The 23,568-nt window shown below is 42.5% G+C and overlaps 1 protein-coding gene across 1 annotated transcript in view; it reads right to left on the bottom strand.

Annotated features, from left to right (window-relative positions):
- The window catches only part of LOC139281601 (transmembrane channel-like protein 5), a 192,972-nt gene that overhangs the window by 11,426 nt on the left and 157,978 nt on the right, over window positions 1-23,568 (bottom strand). Inside the window, exons 21-26 of the mRNA XM_070901751.1 lie at window positions 21,250-21,397; window positions 20,998-21,024; window positions 8,028-8,122; window positions 4,208-4,309; window positions 3,681-3,729; window positions 1,248-1,397 (exon numbers count right to left, since the gene is read on the bottom strand). Coding sequence (XP_070757852.1) covers window positions 1,248-1,397; window positions 3,681-3,729; window positions 4,208-4,309; window positions 8,028-8,122; window positions 20,998-21,024; window positions 21,250-21,397 — 571 coding nt within the window. The remainder of the gene's footprint in view (window positions 1-1,247; window positions 1,398-3,680; window positions 3,730-4,207; window positions 4,310-8,027; window positions 8,123-20,997; window positions 21,025-21,249; window positions 21,398-23,568) is intronic.

Consider the following 23,568-nt stretch of genomic DNA (forward strand, 5'->3'; position numbering starts at 1 on the left):
TCACAGCCTTAGTATCCCATAGCTTGTTGAATGTTCTCTGGCACATTATTGATTGACTCGGTCCAATTCCATCGGTACCGGCACACTGTTAAGTTTCACATGAATCATTATCGGTTGGCTCTTTGTTAGGAACGAATACAGTCCATACACTTTCTCCTCTGGTATCTCGAATTGCATATCCGGATCCGCGCTAGAGTGGTCATCATCTTCCATGTGGTGTGTCGCAGCACACTTGCTCAGTTGTGGACACATGCGCTGGAGATGCCCCAGTCTCGAACAGCCCTTACAAATGTACTGTTTAAACCGACACTGATGAGACCGATGATTGCCCTCACAATGCCAACATGGTGAAATCAGATTCTTTCCTGTTGGCGGACTTTGGGCAGCCACAGGTTTCGCATACGTAGTCGAGTAGGCTCTGCCATATGCAGCTCTGCCAAACGACGATACAATCTTGTTTACAGTACTTGCTGAGTTCCGATTTTTCGATGATATCTGCTTTAAGTTTTTGTCCATCATCATGCATGCCTGGGCAATTGTGATGGCCTTGCTCAAATCCAGCATCTCCGCCGCCAGTAGCTTACGCAGGATCACCTCGTGGTTGATGCCGATTACAAAGAAGTCCCGCAGCATGTCTCCCAACGCGTTTTTGGTCCAGCTAGACATCTTAGGTCGGCAACAAATTCCGACACATCCTGGCCCTCAGAACGAATGTGCTTGTAGAATCGATATCATGAGATAATTCTGGTTTGAGACGGTCACACAATTCCTCATAGTCCTTGTCCGTTGGACTTGCAGGCGAGAGAAGATTCTTTATGAGTCCATAGATTTTCGGACCGCAAACGGCGAAGAAGACCGCCCTGAGCCTAACCGCGTCAGTGGGTTCCTCCATTTTGTTGGCCACGAAGTACTGGTCCAGGCGAGCTACAAAATCTGCCCAGTCCTCTCCCTCCACGAATCTCTCCAGAATTCCAATTGTGCTCATTTTTGCATGCGAAGGTTCTTAAGTTACCTCGTCGCCAAATGTTATGTATGTAATAACTCGATAGACTGAATACTGTAAACTAACACAGGTACAAACCTGGCTCTGCTTTATTAGGGTCCAAAGTGATCACATTACATGATGGCTTGCCTTTTATACCTGGGCCGCACAGACGTGTGTACAGCCCAATGACCACCTGATGGCTAGTAACCCCAAGCATACATGCATGACACCCATGGTGCAGGGTGCCATTGGCTGCACTCACGTTGCCTTGCGGGTGCCACATCTCAATTTGGAGATGTACTGCAACAGGAAGGGATTCCACTCCCTCAATGTCTAGCTGGTGTGCGACCACACTCAGTGCATCATGCAAGGCAATGCTCGGTATCCCGGCAACAACCATGATGCCTTCATTCTGCGACACAGGGCCACATGGCAAACCATCGGAAAATTAATACCTGGGAGCCTTGTGGCTGCTGCTCAGGGGCAAATGTCAGGAAAATCAGCCCCTTTTGTGAAGGACATATGCCATTTAGGTTTGCCAGCAGATGTCAGAGCAACACAGTTGGACCCCAAGACTGTTCCTGGGCTGAAGACAAGCCGCCAGTAATTTTTGTAGTTATTTGCTAACATTTTAAAGGTCTCCTCTGGGATCAATTACCTTGGAGAACTTTTGGGGCCTTCAAATGGGACTCGACACCATCTCTTGGCTGGTGAGAGTTCCACTGATGCATTAAAAATGAGTAAAAGACCGAATTCCCCCAGACACACCCTCTCTTGACATGGTGAGGGGCGGGGGGAGGAAATGTGCAGAAGATTTGCCCTCTCTTGCTTTCCAGAACTTAAGGTGGCACTTTGAATGAGATAAAATCGGAAGCGGGTTCCACTCCAAATTTCTGGAACTGTGTAGGAAGTTTTTTTCCCATCTTTCCCCAACGCAGGCATTTTGGGGCCATCAGGCCATTAGGCCACTGTGTCTTGCAAATTCTTGTGTAAAGAGTGATTGGTGTCAGAAATTATACCTCAAATGTAACACTCCCTTTTCATTTCTCATGGTTGCCATGATTTTATAAACTGCTTTGGATTAGTAACATTTTCTAAACCCCTCAATTGTATTCATAATTTGTTTCCCTTGTCCATCATTGGCAGTACTTATTTGGTTATTGTATGCATTTGTTTTCAAACATTTTTCAGTGATTTTATTGCTGACACATTATTAAATTCCTGTAAATAAATTGGTCACATGATATTAACCCATATTTTAAGTGGCCAAAAAATATATATCAGATAAGCAGAACGTATACACATTCATAAAGTGAGCTGAAGAGTTTGGCAATGTAGTGCAGTCAGATTATGATGTCATTTTGGCAGGCAAACACGAGACTTATTTGCATTTGCAAAGAGTTTCTAAAACCTTTCTCTTGCAACTACTAGCAAATATATATGTTGTTACTACTTAAAGAATGAGGCTCTTCAGAAAGAAAAGCCTTAATCCAATAATGAAAATGAAGGTGAAGTATAGTCCACAAAATGTAATATTAACAGATTATGAATAGACTGATAGCTCACGGAGCTGTCAGGAAAGTTCACATTGAATCAGACCATATAACTGCCAGAGGAATGGACCAGACCATAACGAATAAATTGTTATCAAAGTCACAATTTCAATTTAAAAGTCTATGACTGAGAAATCTGGAACCACTCGGGGGAGGGGGGGGGGGGGGGGGTGGTGGGGTGCAGGTTGTGCAGAACGGCGAGGTCCAAGGTGCCCCTGATGTTGGACCTGGGACCTCATTGTCATAGAGCCAGCATGGTGCTAAAGCCTTTTGCTTGTCCTTGCCCAATATGAAAATCTGTGCACATCAGGCCAGAAGAGTGCACGTATTTCCTGCCTGCCATTTTGAGGCCTTACTAGGCCATGTAATGCCCGTAAAACAAGCTCTATGCAGCCAAATCTGTAGGCCCTGGTCTACTATTTGCATTAGGGTTAAATCTAGTTTGGTGTGCAGCTTTGAAATTGAAAAATTGACCAAAACAAAATAGTGTGTTTGACCTGAGCTTGAGCTCACTCAGCCTTTAATTCATCCCCATTAATTCTCCTTCCTCATGTCTTTTAGGGATATTTAGGTTTATGCCTTTGATGTACTGTCATGTTGATTATCCTTTCTGATTTCTCCATTGGTGGTGAGCCCCTCCCAATCAGTGTTTTGGAATTTATGCAATTTTTTTCTTCAAAATATTTAAAAGCTAAGTCAAATAAACCAAGCAAACGAAGTATAATGGTTAAGGATCTAAGAGAAGTAAATTGTTTGACCTTCAGAGAAATTCAAGTTACAGAGAACTGCAAAATAATGACACAGAATAATGCTAGAGTTCGAAAAGCACAATCTCAGATTTCCACAAGCACATCCTTAAATCAATGAATACTGATAGGTTTTTGACAGAGCATTATTTCATCCTTTCCAATTTCAAGGAAATACAAAGCACTGTAATTATCTTTTACTAATTATGTAAAATAAGTTTAATATCCCTCTGTTGCACAACAAACTGAATCAGAGTTGCACAAATACACAATTCGATTGGTGAGCTTGAATGGATAAGTGCCGTGCTACAATTCTGCTGCGTGAAGCATTCGCATGAAGTAAAGGTATGGAATAATATCTTCAGCCAAACTTTTTTCTATCATCGTTACACTTACTTTGTTTTTGGTAGTTGGTCCTTCTTCTTGCCTCAAGCTGCGAATTAGACTAAATATAATTAGAAAGAAAAAGATTAAAATGCTTGAAAGTTGTGTTTTTTTGTCACTATAAAAGGTTACACCAGGTAAAGTATGATCAATATATGTTTAATATTATTTACCATAACTCAATGTACTTGCTTCATAGACTTACACCAAATACATCACCAACTTTAGTCCTTCAGTTTGTGCATCAAAATCACGGACACTGGCTCAGGCATTGACAACAAATAAAAGGCCCAAAACTATAAACATCATATTTTATTTAACTCCTCACCCCCGCCCAAGTGATTTCAAGCCTGTAATCTTATCTTGGGGGTCATGTAATGATTACAGACTTCTCAAAGATTGCTCTTTTAGTTTATGACCACATCTGAACCTCTCAGTGGGAAGGCTCCCTTCCAACTATCCCAGCTATCCTTAAGTCTATTATTGAACTATTCATGTGACTCATTGTGCTTTCATAATCTTCTTAAATCACTCCTTACCTCTGAATAATATTGTCTATTATGGTCAGATCTTTCATCAACATACCCCGGAAGCATCGTACTGTAGCTCTCAGCAGCTCCTTGTCTAAGTAGTTGGTTCGGCTACAGAGGGAAAAATATAATCTAGCCTTTAAAATCTTTTCTATGTTTGTCTTTTGACCGCAGCTACATTTGCTCAAATTTATTCAAAAATAATAAACCATATTTTCTGGAAAGGTAGATGATTATTGAAGGCCAATGAGTGTGGGCATTTTGGCCTAGAAATTCGATGGAACCGTTTTTTGGGCACTAAACAGGCACTTAAGCCTCTAATATGGTGCCCAGGATGTGCACGCTCATCACAAGCTGGACGTGCACTGCCCGCCATTCTGCTGTACACAAAAACAAAAAGTGCCATGAGCTCATATCTGAAACAGGCATTGGGCCCTTTGTATGTGCTAATAGGAGGCCTAATGCCTGTTTGAGGTTTGCCCTGAGGCAGCCAGCGCCCATGCTGGAACTGACTGCATCCAGGAAAATCAGGTCTACATGTGGCTGGAGATGAGGCCCATAAAAGGACTGGTGCAAACCGCCACTTAAAAAGTAAGTTTGTTAAAGATGCTTAACTGAATGTGGAGCTGGGAGGAGCAGATGCTCTTCTCGACCCCACATTAAAATCGCGGGCCACTGTTGGCCATAGCTCACGCCCCCATCCGATCACAACCTTATCCCCTGCCTCTGATCGCTGCTGCCACGCCACCGATCGCTGCCGCCACCTTCTCCCCTGATTTCTGTTGCTACCTTCCCTCCTGGCCACCACCATCCTACGATCGCCCCTCTTCCGATCGCACCCCACTCGGTCACCCCCCTCTCTCAGCCCCTGTAAGGACTTGCCTCAGGCCCGCTGCTGGCGACACATCAGCTCATTCTTCAAGGTCTCTTCTCCGGTGAGCCACCTTCGGATGCCTATCAGGTGCCCGCAGCTCATTAGATCGATGATAATGATGCTGAAGCCTAATATGAGGTGCGCCTCAGGCATATCCATTCAGGTGTAGGGATTTCGAGGCCTTTGTCCTCACAGATTACCATAACATCAGTGACCATTTCAAGTCTGAGAAAGTATTTACATATGCTCACCACAATCTTTAAATTGATGTTTCACTATGGCTGGAGACTGCTTTTCTTCCACTGTTCTCCTTTTCTGTCAGCACGTGCTCTCACTGGGCATGATTCCAGTTCCTCACCCAAGTACCCACTTTGATGTGTGAGTCTAAACAGTGAGTGTTGGCAAAGCTGCCAATTGGGGAGGAGATCACAACTCAGCCCAATCCTGTCACTGTCAGGTGTCCACACATACAACTTTCCAGCAGTCACTGTGAAATGCTCAGGAGCTGGGACCCAATTTGATTATTGCCTTCTCTATCCCAAGGGTACCAGACCAGTTGTAATACCCTGATTGAGTTCAACTAATTCAGGTCTTAGACCTTTTGAATGTCAGTGCCTTTGAAGGTTGTGAATTCCCCACAAGTTATTGGGGAGAAATGTAAACTGCTGTTTGAAGATCTGTAGCCCACTTCTATCACAAGAACAGCATCGTCTGTACCATAAAAGCCATCACTGCCTTGAATTTTGTTGTTACTGGATCCTTCCAGGCAACATCAGGTGGTCTTTGTCACATCAATCAGGTAGCAGCTCACTTATGCAGCGGGAAGATGGACCATGTAATTAATATCCTTCCCAAAGGAACTAGAGAAACAAAGGGACAGGGAGAGCTATCCTGCGCTATAGACTGGAGAGACTTCCATTGGTGAAAGAACAATTGATGGAATGCATGTAGGAACTTAGGAACAGGAGCTGGCCACTCAACAGCTCAAGCCTCCATCATTCAATTGGTGCATGGTTAATCTGTACCTCAACTCATTTACCCGCCTTTGATCCATATCCCTTGATAACCTTACCTAATAAAAATCCATTAATTTCAGTATTGATCATTCAATTTACTCAGCATCCACAAACTTTTGGGGAGAGAATTTGATACTTACCCGTGGTGTGAAAAGGTGCTTCCTGATTTCACGCTTAAATGTCCTTGCTCTAATTTTAAATTGTGTCCCTTTGTTCTGCATTTCCCCATTAAAGGAAATAGTTTTTCTCTATCCACTCTGTTGAACCCTTTATCATTTTAAACACCTTAATTAGATTACCCTCAACCTTCTAAACTCCGGTTTATGCAGCCTGCCCTCATAATTTAACACTTTAAGCCCCGGTATAATTTTGGTGAATCTGCACAGTATCCCTTCCAAGACCAATATCCTGAGGTTCAGTACCCAAACTGAACACATTACTCCAGATAGCATCAGACCAAGGCTCTGTACAACTGAAGTATAACTTCTATCCCTTGTATTCCAACCCCTTGAGATAAAGACTAATATTCCATTACTCTTTTTGATTACTTTTTTTTACCTGTGCATTCTCTTTTAGTGATTTGTGCACATGGACAGCTAAATCCCTTTGCTCCTCTATAGTTGTCTAATCTCTCACTATTAAGAAAATATTCTAATCTGTTCTACTTGGATCCAAAATGGATTAGTACACATTTTAGAACATAAGAACATAAGAAGATAAGAAATAGGAACAGGAATAGGCCACACGGCCCCTTGAGCCTGCTCCGCTATTCAATAAAATCATGGCTGATCTGATCATGGACTCAGCTCTAGTTCCCCGCCCACTCCGTATAACCCCTTATCCCCTTATCATTTAAGAAACTGTCTATTTCTGTCTTAAATGTATTCAATATCCCAGCTTTCACAGCTCTCTGAGGCAGCAAATTCCACAGATTTACAACCCTCTGAGAGAAGAAATTTCTCTTATCTCTGTTTTAAATATATAATTGGCCTTCCTGATCACTTGCTGTACCTGCATACTATCCTTTTGTGTATCATGCACAAGTACCCCCCCCCCCCCCCCAGTCCCACTGTACTACGGCACTTTGCAATCTTTCTCCATTTAAATAATAACTAGCTCTTGATTTTTTTTTCTACCAAAGTGCATGACCTCACACTTCCCAAGATTATACTCCATCTGCCAAATGTTTGCCCATTCACTTAGGCTATCTATGTCCTTTTGCAGATTTTTTGTGTCCTCCTCACACATTGCTTTTCCTCCCATCTTTGTATTGTCAGCAAACTTGGCCACGTTACACTCAGTCCCTTTTTCCAAGTGGTTAATATAGATTCCCAAATTGAACTCCATCTGGTACAGTTTTCCCAATCACTGTGTCCCTTTGTAACTTCCCCATCTACACAACTTACCAGCCCTCCTAATTGAATGCTGAGGCCCTAAAACAGATCCCTGGGGGATACCATTTGTTTAATTCTGCCAATCAGAGAGCATTCCCTTTATCCCTACTCTGTCTCCTACCTCCCAAGCAATTACCAATCTATGTCACATGGTTATCTCCAAAATCCATGCACACTATTTTTTTGTTTATAATCTCATGTACGGAACCTCATCAAGTGCCTTCTGCAAGCCTGCATAGACAACATCTACAGACATTCCCCTGTATACCTTGTTAGTGACTTACATAAAAAATCCAACTAGATTACCTACCCTTCACAATTCCAAGTGCTCAGTCACCTTTCCAATACTCTACGTCTTTTTTAATACTCCTACTGGGCCTTTCCCATGATGTTCTGCTCTGTCACAATGGTTCTACTCAAAGACCCATATGACAATATTATGAGCAGGAAATACTTTTAGCAATTAATGTCCAACTAGTTTGCAACAGTCAACTTAACCTGCATGTGAATGCATGGTAGCCAAGAAACAGTTGTAATACACATACCATATACCAGCCTTCATAACTTGGAGCCATGTATCTGGTGGTTGAAAGATGATCAGGGCTAGTGCTTGCAGGCATGGCTTATAATACCAGTAAGGCTTTTGCAGACAGAGCAGATATCATGAGGCTCATGGGAGCACCAACATTGTCATAGAGCAGTCAATAGGTATTCTCAAGTCTTGTATTTAATACCAGCATAAATCTGACATCTGATGGAGCCCTACAATACAGCCCAGCGAGAGTCTCCAAAATCTTTGTAGCTTGCTGCATACTACATAACATTGCACTGAAGAAAGGTTTTCTGCTTCCGGAAGCTGAAGGTGACAGGGAGGCGGGGGAAGTACCTCCATCCCCATAGCACGAGGAGGGTGCACAGGAAGGAAAGGTCATGGACAGGGCCACCTACAGCCAGGAACCAGACAAAACAGGACAGAACTTAAAGCATAGTGCTTTCAATGAATCAAACTTGACATACCAAACAAAGTCACTTTACGCTTGCCTGCTCTTCCCAATACCCTCACAAAGTCCCTTAATGTCAAACCCTTCTGCCTATTACCTTCAAAAGTTAGAAGTCTACATTTTCCCTGCCACCACTGGAGTGCCAAAAGTTATCAAGCTTAAACAAAAATTGCCTTAGAACTCTGCAGTCAAGGAGTGTTTACAAAACAGAACTTCACCAAATCCTTTCAGCCTATCTATAACTACGTCTTAACACTACGTGTGCCATCTTTACCAGCTAACTTATTGCTCGAGCTCCTAGTTTCCTGAGTGAGACAACAATACCTTTACACAGTGCCTATAATGTTGTAAAACATCCCAAGGTGCTTCACAGGAACGTTATCAGACAAAACTTGACACCGAGCCACATAAAGAGATATTAGGACAGGTGCCCAAAAGCACAAGGCACGGCCACCAATGGCGGAGAGGTGAAAATCAGGAATGCACAAAAGGCCAGGATTGAAGGAGTGCAGAGATCTTGGAGTGTTATAGGGCTGGAGGATTTACAGAGATAGGGAGAGGCAAGGCCGTGCGAGATTTGAAGGGATGAGAATTTTAAAATTGAGTTGTTGCCAGACCAGGAGCTAATGTACATCAGCAAGCACAGGAATAATGGGTGGATGGGACTTGGTGCAGAGTTTTGCATGACCTCAAGTTTACGGAGGGCGCATGGTGGGAGATTGGCCAGGATTGCATTGGAATAGTCAAGTCTAGAGGTAACTGTTATGTCCTTACACACTACCGCAAATCAACACGAGGCACATACTGGAGACAAGGTCACTCTGTGACCCAAACCTTTATTCACAGGACCAAGGAGTGATGACCCTGCGTGGGACCTCTCTTTATAAACCTGGATGACCAGGTGAGGAGTGTCTCCCACAAGTTCACCCCGTGGTCAAGGTGTGCATTTCTCAAGTGTATTCAGTGTACTGTGTTGTTACATAAAGGTTACAGTTATGTGAAGGTTACAAACATGACAGTAACAAAGGCATGGATGAAGGTTTCAGCAGCAGATGAGCTGAGGCAGTTGGAGAAGGGCGATATTATGGAGGTGGAAATAAGCAGTCTTGGTAATGGAAAGGTCTTTGGTTTAAATGCTTTCGGGAAGTCTGTATAGAAACATCTATAGACACTTACCGTATGTACTGGTGGCAGCCAAAGTTCCTACTAATAGCAAAGTCTGAAAATTATTGCTCAAGTGTTTTATTGCAATTTTATTGATTTCCTTAATCCCACTTGAGAATACATGTGCTAAAGGTCTTCCATAATATTGCAGTGCTTCAGATATTAATATGGAGTTTATAGCACACCCATGTTTCAAAGTGCTAAAAATCTAATGACACTTTCATTTTCTGAAAAGAACATTCAACATTTTTAAGGTGATTTAAACAATAATCTATGTGGACACAAATGCTCGCCCCTGTTGTCACTCACTAACATTGGCTCGTGGCCAAAATACCTCATTTAAAATTTCCTACCTTGTGTTTAAATCCCTCCATGGCTTCACCCCTCCCTATGTTTGTTACAAACTCCTCAATCCCTCCCTCACTCAAACCCTCATTTTCTTCTGACGTTTCTTTTACGTTGCCTCTCTTTTCACTCCACCAGTGGTGGTCATGCCTTCAGCCATCTAGACCACATGCTCAGGAATTTACTCTTCAAACCCCTTCACCTCTCCACTTCCCTCTCTTCCTTTAAAACCCTCCTTATAACCCATCTCTCAACTTCATAATCTTTCTTGCTTAGCCTTAAGAGTCTGTTTTCCCTTATGCCTCTGTGAAGTTCCTTGAGGTGTTTTTCTGCATTAAAGCTGTTACATAAATGCAAGTTGTTGCTGAGGCAGGGCTATCACAGAATGCACAATAAGTGTAAGTGAAAGGGCCCAAGCATTGTTGTCATTGGGGTTTTAGTAAAGTGTAAGTACAAACAGCGGAAGGAGCGTAACAAATCAAGCACCTCATTCGCCGGTCCCTCCAACCACCATCTGCCCCTCCTGTGACAGAGACTGCAGATCCTGCATTGGTCTCATCACTCACCTTAGAACTCATTTTAGTGACTCCGGGGGACTGCCTAAGAAGAAGAGTAAAGTGCAACAGTGGGTGTGTAAAATTTTCATTCGATGTTCTCTAACAACAGAGTATAATTTTGGATTTGATCAGGAAAGAGCCTATTTTGAATTACATAACACGTGTGTTTGGTACTAGCATTTACAGTTCTACCATTGGTGGTAAAATTTGATCATAGTGTGCACAATTGAAGCCGTGACTTACTGCTGCATCCCTGCTGTGCCGATTTCCCAGCAGACTTTGATCCTGGCAGCCAGAGCTTCTGCATGGCAGAAGTCGGATGAATATATGCAAATTTTTGTTTCTGCCCACCTAATTACCACCAGTTGCTGCTCTTGCCCACCAAACATGGCCGGTACAGGTTGGGAGGTGGTTATTTTCAGCGCCCATTAAAGGGATTCTCAGCTGGATGCAGGTCTGGCATGCATTTTATTGCAGTCGCTTGTGGAGTTTGACCCTTAAAGACTTCCACATTTATTGTCCTTGCTGCTGTAGGTTCTGCAAAAATGATACTTCCTTTGACTTCACGGCTTTTACCCCTTCCCTTAAAGATGCTGTTTGCAGGCCCTTCAAATATGGCTGCCCTGCCAAATTCTTTGCCTCCAGATCAGTAAATTGTCTATTAGGGAGTGTGTTTTGATTCAGGCTGATTGCCTACTGTGGGGAAACCGCGTAGTCATGCCCCAGATGGGCAGAGAGGTGTTCATCAGAGAACTCCACAAGGAGCACCCGGGCATTGTCATGATGAAGGCAATTGCCAGGTCACACGTTTGGTGGCCAGGGATAGACGCAGATCTGGAACTTTGTGTTCGCAGGTGCAACACGTGTGCCCAGCTGGGCAATGCGCCCAGGGAAGCCCCCCTTAGCCCCTGGCTATGGCCCGCCAAGCCTTGGTCACGCATCCATGTGGACTATGCAGGTCCTTTCATGGGAAAAATATATTTGGTTGTCGTAGACGCCTACACCAAATGGATCGAGTGTGACATTTTAAATTCAAGCACATCCTCTGCCACGGTAGGAAGTCTACGGGCAATGTTTGCCACTCACGGTCTACCGGACATCTTGGTCAGCGACAATGGCCCGTGCTTCACAAGCACCTAATTCCAGGACTTCATGGCAGGCAATGGAATTAACCATGTAAGAACGGCACCGTTCAATCCAGCCTCAAACGGCCAGGCAGAACGAGCAGTGCAGATAATCAAACAGGGGATGCTCAGAATCCAAGGGGGTTCCCTACAATGCCGCATATCACGCCTCCTGTTGGCCTACAATTCCCGACCACACTCGCTCACAGGGGTTCCACCCGCAGAGCTGCTAATGAAAAGGACGCTCAAAACCAGGTTATCCCTTATACACCCCACCATGAAATAAATTGTCGAGAGCAGGCGCCAGTCACAATATGACTACCATGACAGGAATACGAGGGCATGATGTATTGATGTAAATTACCCTGTTTTTGTCCTCAACTACGCTGCAGGGCCCAAATGGCTCGCAGGCACCGTGATTGCCAAAGAGGGAAAAATGATTCTGGTAGTTAAACTTACCAATGGACAAATCTGCCGCAAACATGTGGATCAAACAAAAAGGAGGTTCAGCAACCCCATAGAAGAAGCAGAGGAAGAACACGATGTAGAGTTCACTCCACCACAGGTGACCGAACACAGGAACCAAAGGGAGGAGAGCCCAGTTGCTGTGGGCAGTCTGGACAGGCCTGAGACACCGCAAACAGCAGACACTCAGGCCAGCGCCCAACAACCGGAGCCCCAACTCAGGCGCTCTACAAGAGAGCTTAAACCACCAGAGACTTAACCTGTGATCCCAATAAGACTTTGGGGGGGAGGTGATGTCATGTATTCAACTGTCATTGTAACCCATGTATAATCCGACCTAAGTTGTACACCGTGAGAACAATGACCACTAGGTGGTGAACTTGTGGGAGACACTCCTAACCTGGACCTTCAGATATAAAAGGGGAAGCTCCACCCACTTCCATCACTTGAGTGCTATGGAATAAAGGATAGGTCACAGACTGACCTTCTCTCAAGCATAGGCCTTGTATGCATTTATACTGTATAGTAAGGACGTATCACACATCCTCAGAGATATTTAGTATGGGAGTGAAATTCATTTTGGGGCCAATGGAAAAGAAAATCGGGCAAAGTGTAAAGCGGGCTGCCAATGCACAATCGCCCATTCTGTGCTCCCGCTCAAGATCAATTTCACTGGCTCTGCCTCCTATTTTAGTACCGTCAAGAAATATGGACACCACACCCTCTGGCCTTATCCTGAAATCATTGATGCACACAGTGAACAGAAGTGGTCCCAAAACAGAACGCACAACTAGCCATAATTCCTCTGTTTCTTCCCTTTTAATGAGTTTTTAAATCTGATTTTTTTCCTTTCCTTTACTCCTGAATCTTCTTCAATAATCTTGTGGGACCTTGTCAAAGGCTTTCCGAAAGTCCATCCACCGCAATCCCCAGCTATTATATCTGCCATGTCCTCAAAGCAATCTTTCAGGTTTGTCATGTACGAATTTCCTTTCTGAAATACATGTTGGCTGCTTCTAATTATTTTCTCTTCATCTAGATATTTAGTAATTTTATCTTCAATTAAAGATTCCAAAATCTCTCCTTTCACAGATGTTAAACTGAATGGCCTGTAATTACCTGGGTTAGATCGGTTTCCATTTTTGAACATTGGTCACTCTCCAGCCTCCGGCACACAACCAATCTCAATATAGCCCTGAAATAAAGTTTCTGGGACCCCCACTATTTCCTCTCCCATTTCACTCAGAGTCCTTGGATGTATCCCATCAGATCCTGGAACTTCGTCTTTCTTTAGTTTAACAAATCTCTCCAATACTTTCTTTTTATTTATTGTATCGCTCATCCTGCTTTTAATCAATTTCTTGTTTACTTTCTGCTCGACTACCTTTCTTTTGGAAACACTGAAGCAAAGCACTTATTAAGTATCTCCGCCAATTCCTGCTTATCCTCAAGGGTCCTCTCAAGGGTCTAAACTCATATCTAACAATTTTATTTGATAGACGTATTTATAGGATACTTTACTGTTCTTTTTTGATATATTTTCCAGATTCTTTCTGTATTTTCCCTTCTTATCCATTTTAACCTCCTTATTTTCTTGTATTCTCTTATTTTTATCACATCTACAGACCCCAATATGCCCACTTCGTCAATTTTAATTTGTTTCTAACCTCTTTATTTAGCTTCAGCAGTCTGAAACTTGAAACAGTCTCCTTTCCTTTAAATTGTGTAAAATCTATTCTGCAACTTTCTTTTTAAAAATCTTCCATTATTGATCTACAGTTCTGTCTCTTTCAACCTCCCCCCAGATAGTTCACTCCTTATCTTGCTAAAATCTATGTTCCAGTCTGGCAGCCCTGGTTTTTGGAGTTTTTCCCTTTCCTTAAACCTGATCATATTATGGTCACTAAGCACCCAGGTGCTCATTCAGCTGATGGCTTCCATTACTCATAAGTAGATCCATTCGTACTGGGCTGAAAATTGCGGCCTTGCCGGGTGCCATACGAAGTGAGCACAGACCCAGCGAGGCCGCGTAAAAGCTGGTTTTCGGAACTCGATGTGCATACGCTGAGAACCGGCTTTTCCGATCTGTCAAAATTTCTTCTGACAGATCGAACGCATTCCTGAGAGAAGGACATCCGCGCGGGAGAGATTGGACTATTTGCCCATCTCTTGCCCAGCGAACGTCCTTCAAACTTTTACGCCTGGTAAAAGCAGGCGCATAGCTTACTTTTACCAGCGTAACATTTTTAAAACGTATAAAAATTAAATGTAATAATTATTTTTTATATTAGAAACCCTGTCCATTAAGGTAAGTTTATCTTAACCCTATTAAAACACAATTTTTTCCCCCCCAAAAAATATATTTTTTCTAAAACATTTAATTACATTTAATTTCAATTAATTTTAGTATGTGAAGTGTTTTTTAAATTTATTATGCTGTGTTTTGGTGTTTGAGGAGGGTTTTCTCATTGATAGTAATGAGAACTCGTAAAAACAGTTCCCATTTTTATCAATGAGAATATTACCTAGTTTAGTATTAGGATTAGTGGTCCAGGCCCACGTAACTCCAGCATTTCCGTATGCACAGGGAAGTCATCTTTCCAGAGGCTGCGCAGCGAATCTAGGCCTCCAACCGGAATCCTACGTTCCTCCGTGACCACCAGGTACTTTTGTAGATTTTTTTTCGGATCAGAAGCGTTCGTCCGAAGAAAGCCTCTGATCGCAATTTCTGCCCCACTATTTCCCTGGTAGGAATATGCACATACTATGGTAGCATGTTACTGGACAATGTAGGGGAGGACGAAAACCCCCTCATTTTACCCAGAAGGAAAAGGGCTGTGGGATCAGTCTGTGCTGTGAATTGAAACCGATACAGTTTGACCTTGGCAGAGCAGTGATTGGACGGGGTAGGACACCGGAGGGCCAATGGTGAGACAGAGTTAGCCCGAAGCATGGGGCTTTCAAGCCAATGGGAGAGCACTTGCTCAAACTGTGGGACTAACTCACAGCCATTATCGGACTATTGTCTTCCCCATGTTTACACTATGGAAGGAAATTATGCAGATCTTCAGAAAACTAGGGAACCCAAAACAAACCAAGGACCTACACAATGGCTACAGGAGGCCAACCCAACTAACACCTACTCAAACCTTGAGTAGGTTAGAAAAACTGAATTGAAGAAAAATTCTGCAGACCTTTAGAAACCAGGGAACCTAAAACAACCCAAGGGCCTACACAATGGCTACAGGACGCCAACACAATCAACACCCACTCAAACCTTGAGTAGGTTAACATCAGTGGAAAAACCCCGCAATAATCTAAAACTGCTGCATTTTTCAAAATCACAAAGCCCACCAATGGGAAGAATCGATTTCAGCAGGAGAGGCGGACTGGATAATCTGGCTATAAAAAGGGGTTTCTGATGTAGTGTGGGTGGTTCCCTGCCCTTGTCATCCAACAACCAACAAGACTCTCGACACTGAAGGAAAACCAGTGTCCGAAGGCACCGAAGATAGAAGAAAAAAACCACCGACTGCAGAAGGCACAGAAGTGAGTATAACCTCTGGTCCCCGGAACTCCCAACTCAGTTAGGCCAGGAAAGGTGGGAGGTTGGGCTAAACTGCTAAACTTGTGTAAAGATTTTCGTTGTGTCCGTTTAGTGGGATTTAGGGGGATTGTTTTGTTGGTGTATTGCTGTTTGTTGAGATACACCTTGTCAAATAAATTGGAAGCCTAAGTTCCTCTTGGAATCATCTTGTCTCAGTTCTATTGTATTACATCTCCTGATCGTGAGTCTTATGTCAGAACAGTGTAAGGGAAGCTAGGAGCGCCTCGAAAACGCTCAACTGTGTGTCACAGGCTAGGGAAGAAGGGGTTAGGAGTGTTTGACACTCACAGGTGCCTCACAGGCTAGGCAGAAGCTGTGGGGACGCACGAGGCTCAAAACCCCCTTCATAAGCTGTGGACACAGTCTCTCCAGGGGTGCTCTTGCAGCACTCAGGGTACCTCACAGGCCAGGCATAAGCTGTGAGGGCAGAAGCCCAGAGAGAGAGACACCCAAGGCACAACAACACTCCCTGAGAAACCCCTTACAACAAGTAATCCAGAGGCCCGGACTAATGATCCGGAGACGTGAGTTCAAATCCCACCAGGGCAGTTGTGGAGTTTAAATTCAATTAAATAAATAAATCTGGAATTAAAAAGCTAATATCAGTAACGAAATTACCAGATTGTTATAAAAACTCATCTGGTTCACTGCCGTCCTTACCCGGTCTGGCCTACATGTGACTCCAGACCCACAGCAATGCGGTTGACTCTTAACTGCCCTCTGAAATGGCCTAGTAAGCCAGTCAGTTGTATCAAACCGCAACAACAAAGTTAGCACTGTGGGAATATCTTCACCACAGGACTGCAGCAGTTCAAGAAGGCGGCTCATCACCTCCTTCTCAAGGGCAATTAGGGATGGACAATAAATGCTGGCCTTGCCAGCGATGCTGACATCTCATGAACAAATAAATAAATACAAAAAATACGAGAACAGTGTCCTGCACGAACAATACAGTGCTTTGTCTTTTCTGAGCATCTTACTATAAGAAGGTCAGTACACGTTTTGCTCACTGTTAAGTACAAATCTTTCAACATATTCTCAGAGAAAATGAGCCCACCTCTTTTGAAGCATGCAAAGAGGGTATGAAGAATGACTACAAATACAATTGAAAAGGAAAGCAAAGCATTATATTTAAACATTGAATATTTTTATTGACTTGCTTACAAAATTTGGCACAGAGATTGGGCTTGGCATAGACACAAAGGAGCGCATTAGAAAGAATCAGAATAGTCAGTGTAAATATTTGGACTCATTAAAATGAAGAGAGAGTTCTGATAGATGCAGAGGGAACAATCTGAAATAAAATCATTAGGGGTTAAATTCGTCTTGAGCGCAAAACGAGCAATAGAGCACCAGCTACCTGTTATACACCCCTTCCAATTTTCTGTTCGATTGCAATCTATCGCCAAAGACCAATTTGACATCCACCATGTCTTATATATGCATGCATACAGAGAGAATGAAACAATGATATCTTTAAGAACCAACAACATGGGAATGCCTGGACCAGCGAATTTATTCGGGCGAGTCACAACAACTCTTTGAGGGTGATATTGGTCTTCACCAGTAGTGCAAAACAGGCTCATAGTGAATCGGCGGCCCATTTTACACCGTGCCTGATTTTCCTTTCCATTGAAGTCAATAAGAAAGAAAAACTTGCATATATATAGCGCCTTTCACAACTTCATGATGTCCCAAAGCACTTTACAACCAATGATGTACTTTTGAAGTGTAATTACTGTTGTAATGGAGGAAACGTGGGAGCCAGTTTTTGCACACAGCAAGATCCCACAAACAGCAATCTAATAATGATTAGATAGTCTGCAATAGAATAGAAAATTTGGTGCTGTGCAAAACCAGCTGTTGATTTGCTATAAGCCCATTTCGTGCTACTGTTGAAGACCAATCTTATCCCCTGTGTATTCTACAGATATGAACAGTAATGTCATGGTTGACAGTCCTATTATGTCACATATTTGAAACCATGCATATATAGCTACTAGAGTTCAGTTGAAGTTGTTCTTGTATTTTACTCAAAAAACAGGATATTGCACCTATGAGTGAGTTCCAGGCATTCTTTTACTCCTGCAAAAGGAGTTATCGGCCTTCCATGCTGATAACATAACTCCCTTTCAGGGCTGAGCTATCTTTTTCACATAAATACACACAGATCGTGTTATACATTTTTAATCACATGCAACAATATAAATTTCTATCATATGCCATTATATTCTTAATCTTGCAACTTACTTTTCCCTACCTCCTTAAGACTGAATGGAGCATGAACTAATGGCTAGCAGGCAACTTCTTTCCAGGAGACTGCAATGTTGTCCTGAATCAGCAGTGAGAAAGTGCACAAGAGTGATGTGGTTGATTCATCCTGTAATTTTCTCCTCCATGCTCTGGGGAAATGCCTCGCTTTCACATGGAATATCTCCAAGTGGCAGAGAGCAGGAACTCATCATATTGCGATTTGCAAGTTGCAACCAACGTTAGCACTGTGGAACAGCATGACCACAGGCATAATAGCGCTTTCTGCTCAATGATGACAGTAAATTCTAAAGATAATTCATGGAGTAACAGTGGACTGCTGGAACAGTGGAAGTAGGTCAATCACATGAAGATCAGTTACATAGGATGTCTGTATAATTAATTTTAAAAGCCTGATGAATATTTCCTAAAAACAGTCAGATCGTCTGTGGAGAATTGCTGACATTTTCAAAGCAGAAGCAGAAGTGTGAAGAGCTAAGTGCCTTAAAATCTATGCCGTAGTGCTTTGACTCTATGAAAAAACAAACTGGCAAGTTCAGCATAAAACATGCAAATCATTCAACTACCTACATAACACTTAATATAACCTAGATTTAACATTAAAAATCTCTTACGAGAACTACTATTTTTACAGAATTGTGATCTTTCCATTATTTAAATATATTTCTGACATGAGCTTCCTATATTCTCAGTCCTCCATAGGGTTGGTAGTATTATTAGGCAAATAGGAGTAGAGTTTAGCTTTCACCACCAGAATAACGGATTCATAGAAACATAGAAACATAGAAAATAGGTGCAGGAGTAGGGCATTCGGCCCTTCGAGCCTGCACCACCATTCAATAAGATCATGGCTGATCATTCCCTCAGTACGCCTTTCCTGCTTTCTCTCCATACCCCTTGATCCTTTTAACCGTAAGGGCCATATCTAACACCCTCTTGAATATATCCAATGAACTGGCATCAACAACTCTCTACGGTAGGGAATTCCACAGGTTAACAACTCATCTCAGTCCTAAATGAGATCTCCTTATCCTAAGACTGTGTCCCCTGGTTCTGGACTTGCCCATCATCGGGAACATTTTTCCCACATCTAACCTGTCCAGTCTTGTCAGAATCTTATAAGTTTCTATGAGATCTCCTCTCATCCTTCTAAACTCCAGTGTATAAAGGCCCAGTTGATCCAGTCTCTCCTGATATGTCAGTCCTGTCATCCCGGGAATCAGTCTGGTGAACCTTCGCTGTACTCCCTCAATAGCAAGAACGTCCTTCCTCAGATTAGGAGACCAAAACTTAACTCAATATTCCAGGTGAGGCCTCACCAAGGCCCTGTACAACTGCAGTAAGACCTCCCTGCTCCTATATTCAAATCCCCTAGCTATGCAGGCCAACATATCATTTGCTTTCTTCACCACCTGCTGAACCTGCATGCCAACTTTCAATGACTGATGAACCATGACACCCAGGTCTCATTGCACCTCCCCCTTTCCTAATCTGCCGCCATTCAGATAATATTCTGCCTTTGTGTTTTTGCCCCCAAAGTGGATAACCTCACATTTATCCACATTATACTGCATCTGCCATGCATTGGCCCACTCACCTAACCTGTCCAAGTCACCCTGCAGCCTTTTAGCATCCTCCTCACAGCTCACACAACCACCCAGTTTACTGTCAGCTGCAAACTTGGAGATATTACACTCAATTCCTTCATCTAAATCATTGTAAAGAGCTGGGGTCCCAGCACTGAGCCCTGTAGCACTCCACTAGTCACCAGCGGCCATTCTGAAAAGGACCCGTTTATCCCGACTCTCTGCTTCCTGTCTGCCAACCAGTTCTCTATCCACGTCAATACATTATCCCCAATACCATGTGCTTTGATTTTGCACACTAATCTCTTGTGTGGGACCTTGTCAAAAGCCTTGGATGAATAGCAGACAAGAAACTCAGATGGCTGTGGAGTGGGGAGAGATGGCGGGAGATTGCACGTCTATTATGGAGTCTGCTCAATTTTTAAATGAAAGGAAAATCAGTTTAGTTCTGTTACGGGCATGTTTTTGATATTCCAATCTCCACGCCACCATTTTATGCCCAAGCAGTAAAAATGATATGATTTCCACTCAAGGCTGACTTTATCGCTCAATTTAAGGATAGATATAATACAAACTAAAAATGCTATTTTCCCCACCTGCCAAGCTAAATTAAAACTTTGAGACAACTAAAAAAGATGAAGCACCAGATACGGAATTATATGAAAAAGAGAATCAAAAAAGATAAAATTAAAAAAAAATGATAAGCTAAGTTTCATTGCTGTTGCAGGTGACAGCTTGCAGAAGTAGGAAAATAACTAGTAAATTCTCAACTAAATTCAGGGCTGGTGTAATAAATTACGAGTTAACAAAATGCCTTAAACTTTACACTATGTAACTCATTACTACATGCAAACAGATTTCAAATAAAGAAATAAAACTCCCATCTCTACTGTTTGCTTGTTATCTTATATAGTCACAAATTTAACACGATTCTCCATCTTGATCATGGATTTTTATGTGTCATGAGGATATATGTATACAATAAAGAAAATAACTGCCATGTTTACAGTCTGATTAAATTAACCGACATAATTATAGATGGCTGGATATGGTATTGCTATAAGTGATGGGATGCCTGCAAATATTCTTGGAATATAAAAAAAACAAATCCCTGGTTATGGTAAAAATGGATTTTTGCCTATGCCGCATTTAAAAAAATTTGAATTGAACATAACGGGTTAAACCAGGATAATAGAGTATTTCTCAAGAAAGAACCCATCAGTTCATCAGTTCAGTTCCATATAATCTTGCTACGGTATTCTTCAAAAATGTAAATTAATAAGGGTGGAGACAGTAGGAATTTCTAGATATCAACTGGATGAACTAACATATTCAATGATAAGCTTTTGCATGGATTTGTTTTAAGCAAATCATGAGAAGTGCATTAACTTTTACCTTTGTTTCAGGATCAGCGTCATTCATCTATCAACGAAAATAAAACCACTTATTAGTTTAAAAAGTATGTCTCGATTTGGAAAGAGTTTTTATCCAGTCTACTCTTCAAAAAGAGGAGAATCTAAGTACATTCTAGTAGCCAGAGCACAGCGTAAGTGTTCTCTGTTGGGATGGATGGGTCTCGCTATTATTTATTTAGATATCAGCTAAAACATATGTACTCCAGGACATAAGGATGTGAGGTCAATTTACAGTAGTTATTAAAGCTATCACTGTGGAAATATCTAGTGTAAAACCTCCAAAATGTGACACTGATATTACTACCAGTCTTGCTGCATGATCTGGCATAGCTTCAGATCCTACATCAAGTTCAAATATCACTGGGAAAATACAGAAACAACTACCACAAGAGAAAGAAAGACAATTTGAAGGAAACATTTACTGTAGTTTTTATAATCTAAAGAGTTTATAATACATGCAGATTTGAGACAGTAATGGGAGTCCCAGGGTGGGAATGACAGGTCCAAAAGCTCAAGAGGTTGTGACTAAAGAACTGACGGGTTAGATGCGGTGATCTCTTTCTTTTTGGTGTGCTATAAGCAAGGAAATGTCACGGTGGCTGAAAGGGAATTATTTTTGCTAGCATCCAAAAGCAGAAAGAGAAACTGAACTATTTTTCCTAAGATTATCTAATTGGTTGCTTTTCACAGTAGGAGCACTGAACCAATAAAAGACAGGAATAAACGCCTACTCTGAAACAATCATAAACTTGCATGTGAGGTGTCAGACACAAAAATGGATTCTGTGGTCTTAATATCAAAATAGTATTTTTGACTGTTAAAGACACCCGAGGAGATTTTTTATTTTTATTACCTGGGCATAAACCAGCGACTGAGTGAGCATATAGAGGAAGATTGGAAAGGGACGGGTAGAATATTAGACCCTTTTAATGCAACCTGCCAAATTGTCCTTTAATTAACTTAAATAAGAAAATAAACATAAGAACATAAGAAATAGGAGCAGGAGTAGGCCATTTGGCCCCTTAAGCCTGCTCCGCCATTTAATAAGATCATGGCTGATCTGATCTTGGGCTCAGCTCCACTTCCCCGCCCGTTTCCCATAACCCTTCACTCCCGTATCATTCAAAAATCTATCTATCTCCACCTTAAATATATTCAAATGGAATGAAAATACAGCTGGCTCTGTTATGGTTGGTCAATTCTCTTTATCTAATTTCTGGATTCTGAAGAAAACACACCTCATCATCTTCATGAAAAAGCGCTGGACAGACGATTTTATTGCCTCCAACAGAGGGAAGACCATATACCATTTCAACCATCGTGAAATCATGTACATTCAACATAATGAGATATTTTAATTAAATTTGAATCAATGGACTTGAATTTCTGTGGAGGTTCTCCGATTATGTGCCATAACATTAGGGGATGAAGTGTAGAACCACCAGAGAAATGGTGTTTACGCCATTTCATCGCAGTTTAGGCCAATCTTCTGCTGAGGTTATGGCAGTTGATTGAAAGAACCCCTGCAGAAATTAATGGTGAAAATCTCAGCTGTTGCAAGCTTTATTGTATTTGTTTTGAAACACTTCCCCGCCCCCCCCCCCATGAAGATGGTATTCTCTTTATAAGTAGTGTTGATATTAGATTGATTGGCAGGTAACATTTGCGCCAGGCAATGACTATCCCCAACAAGCGAGAGTCTAACCATCACCCCTTGACATTCAACGGCATTATCATCACCGAATTCCCCGTCATTAAAATCTTGGGGGTCACCATTGACCAGAATCTTAACTGGACCAGGCGCATAAATCCTGACTCCCCAAAGCCTTTCCAACATCTACAAGGCAGTGTGATGATGGAGTGTGATGGAATACTCCCCCACTTGCCTGGATGAGTGCAGCTCCAACAACACTCAAGAAGCTCAACATCATCCAGGACAAAGCAGCCCGCTTGATTGGCACCCCATCCACCACCTTCAACATTCACTCCCTCCACCACCAGCACAGCGTGTCTGCAGTGTGTACCATCTACAAGCTGCATTACAGCAACTCACGAAGGCCTCTTCGGCAGCACCTCCCAAACCCGCGACCTCCACCACCTAGAAGGGCAAGGGCAGCAGGCACATGGGAACACCACCACCTCCAAGTTTCCCTCCAAGTTACACTCCATCCTGACTTAGAAGTAGATCGCCGTTCCTTCATCATTGCTGGGTCAAAGTCCTGGAACTCCCTCCCTAACAGCTCTGTGGGAGTACCTTCACCACATGGACTGCAGCTGTGCAAGAAGGTGGCTCACCCCATCACCTTCTCATGGGCAATTAGGGATTAGGCAATTGGGCAATAAATGCTGGCCTTGCCAGCGACGCACACGTCCCACGACCGAATAAAAAAAAATCTTAATTGCCCTGTTCTCTGCTGTCTGAGGTTAGTTTGTGGGGGGTCATGATCTATGCCAGTATATGATAGCTTTGGTTTGCTTGGAGCCATTCTTCCGGTCTTGATTTTTCTTCAAATAAGGCTGGCACAGATGATTGCCTTAAAATAACAACTTG

This window comes from Pristiophorus japonicus, chromosome 15, assembly GCF_044704955.1.
Source record: "Pristiophorus japonicus isolate sPriJap1 chromosome 15, sPriJap1.hap1, whole genome shotgun sequence".
In the NCBI taxonomy this organism is placed as follows: domain Eukaryota; kingdom Metazoa; phylum Chordata; class Chondrichthyes; family Pristiophoridae; genus Pristiophorus; species Pristiophorus japonicus.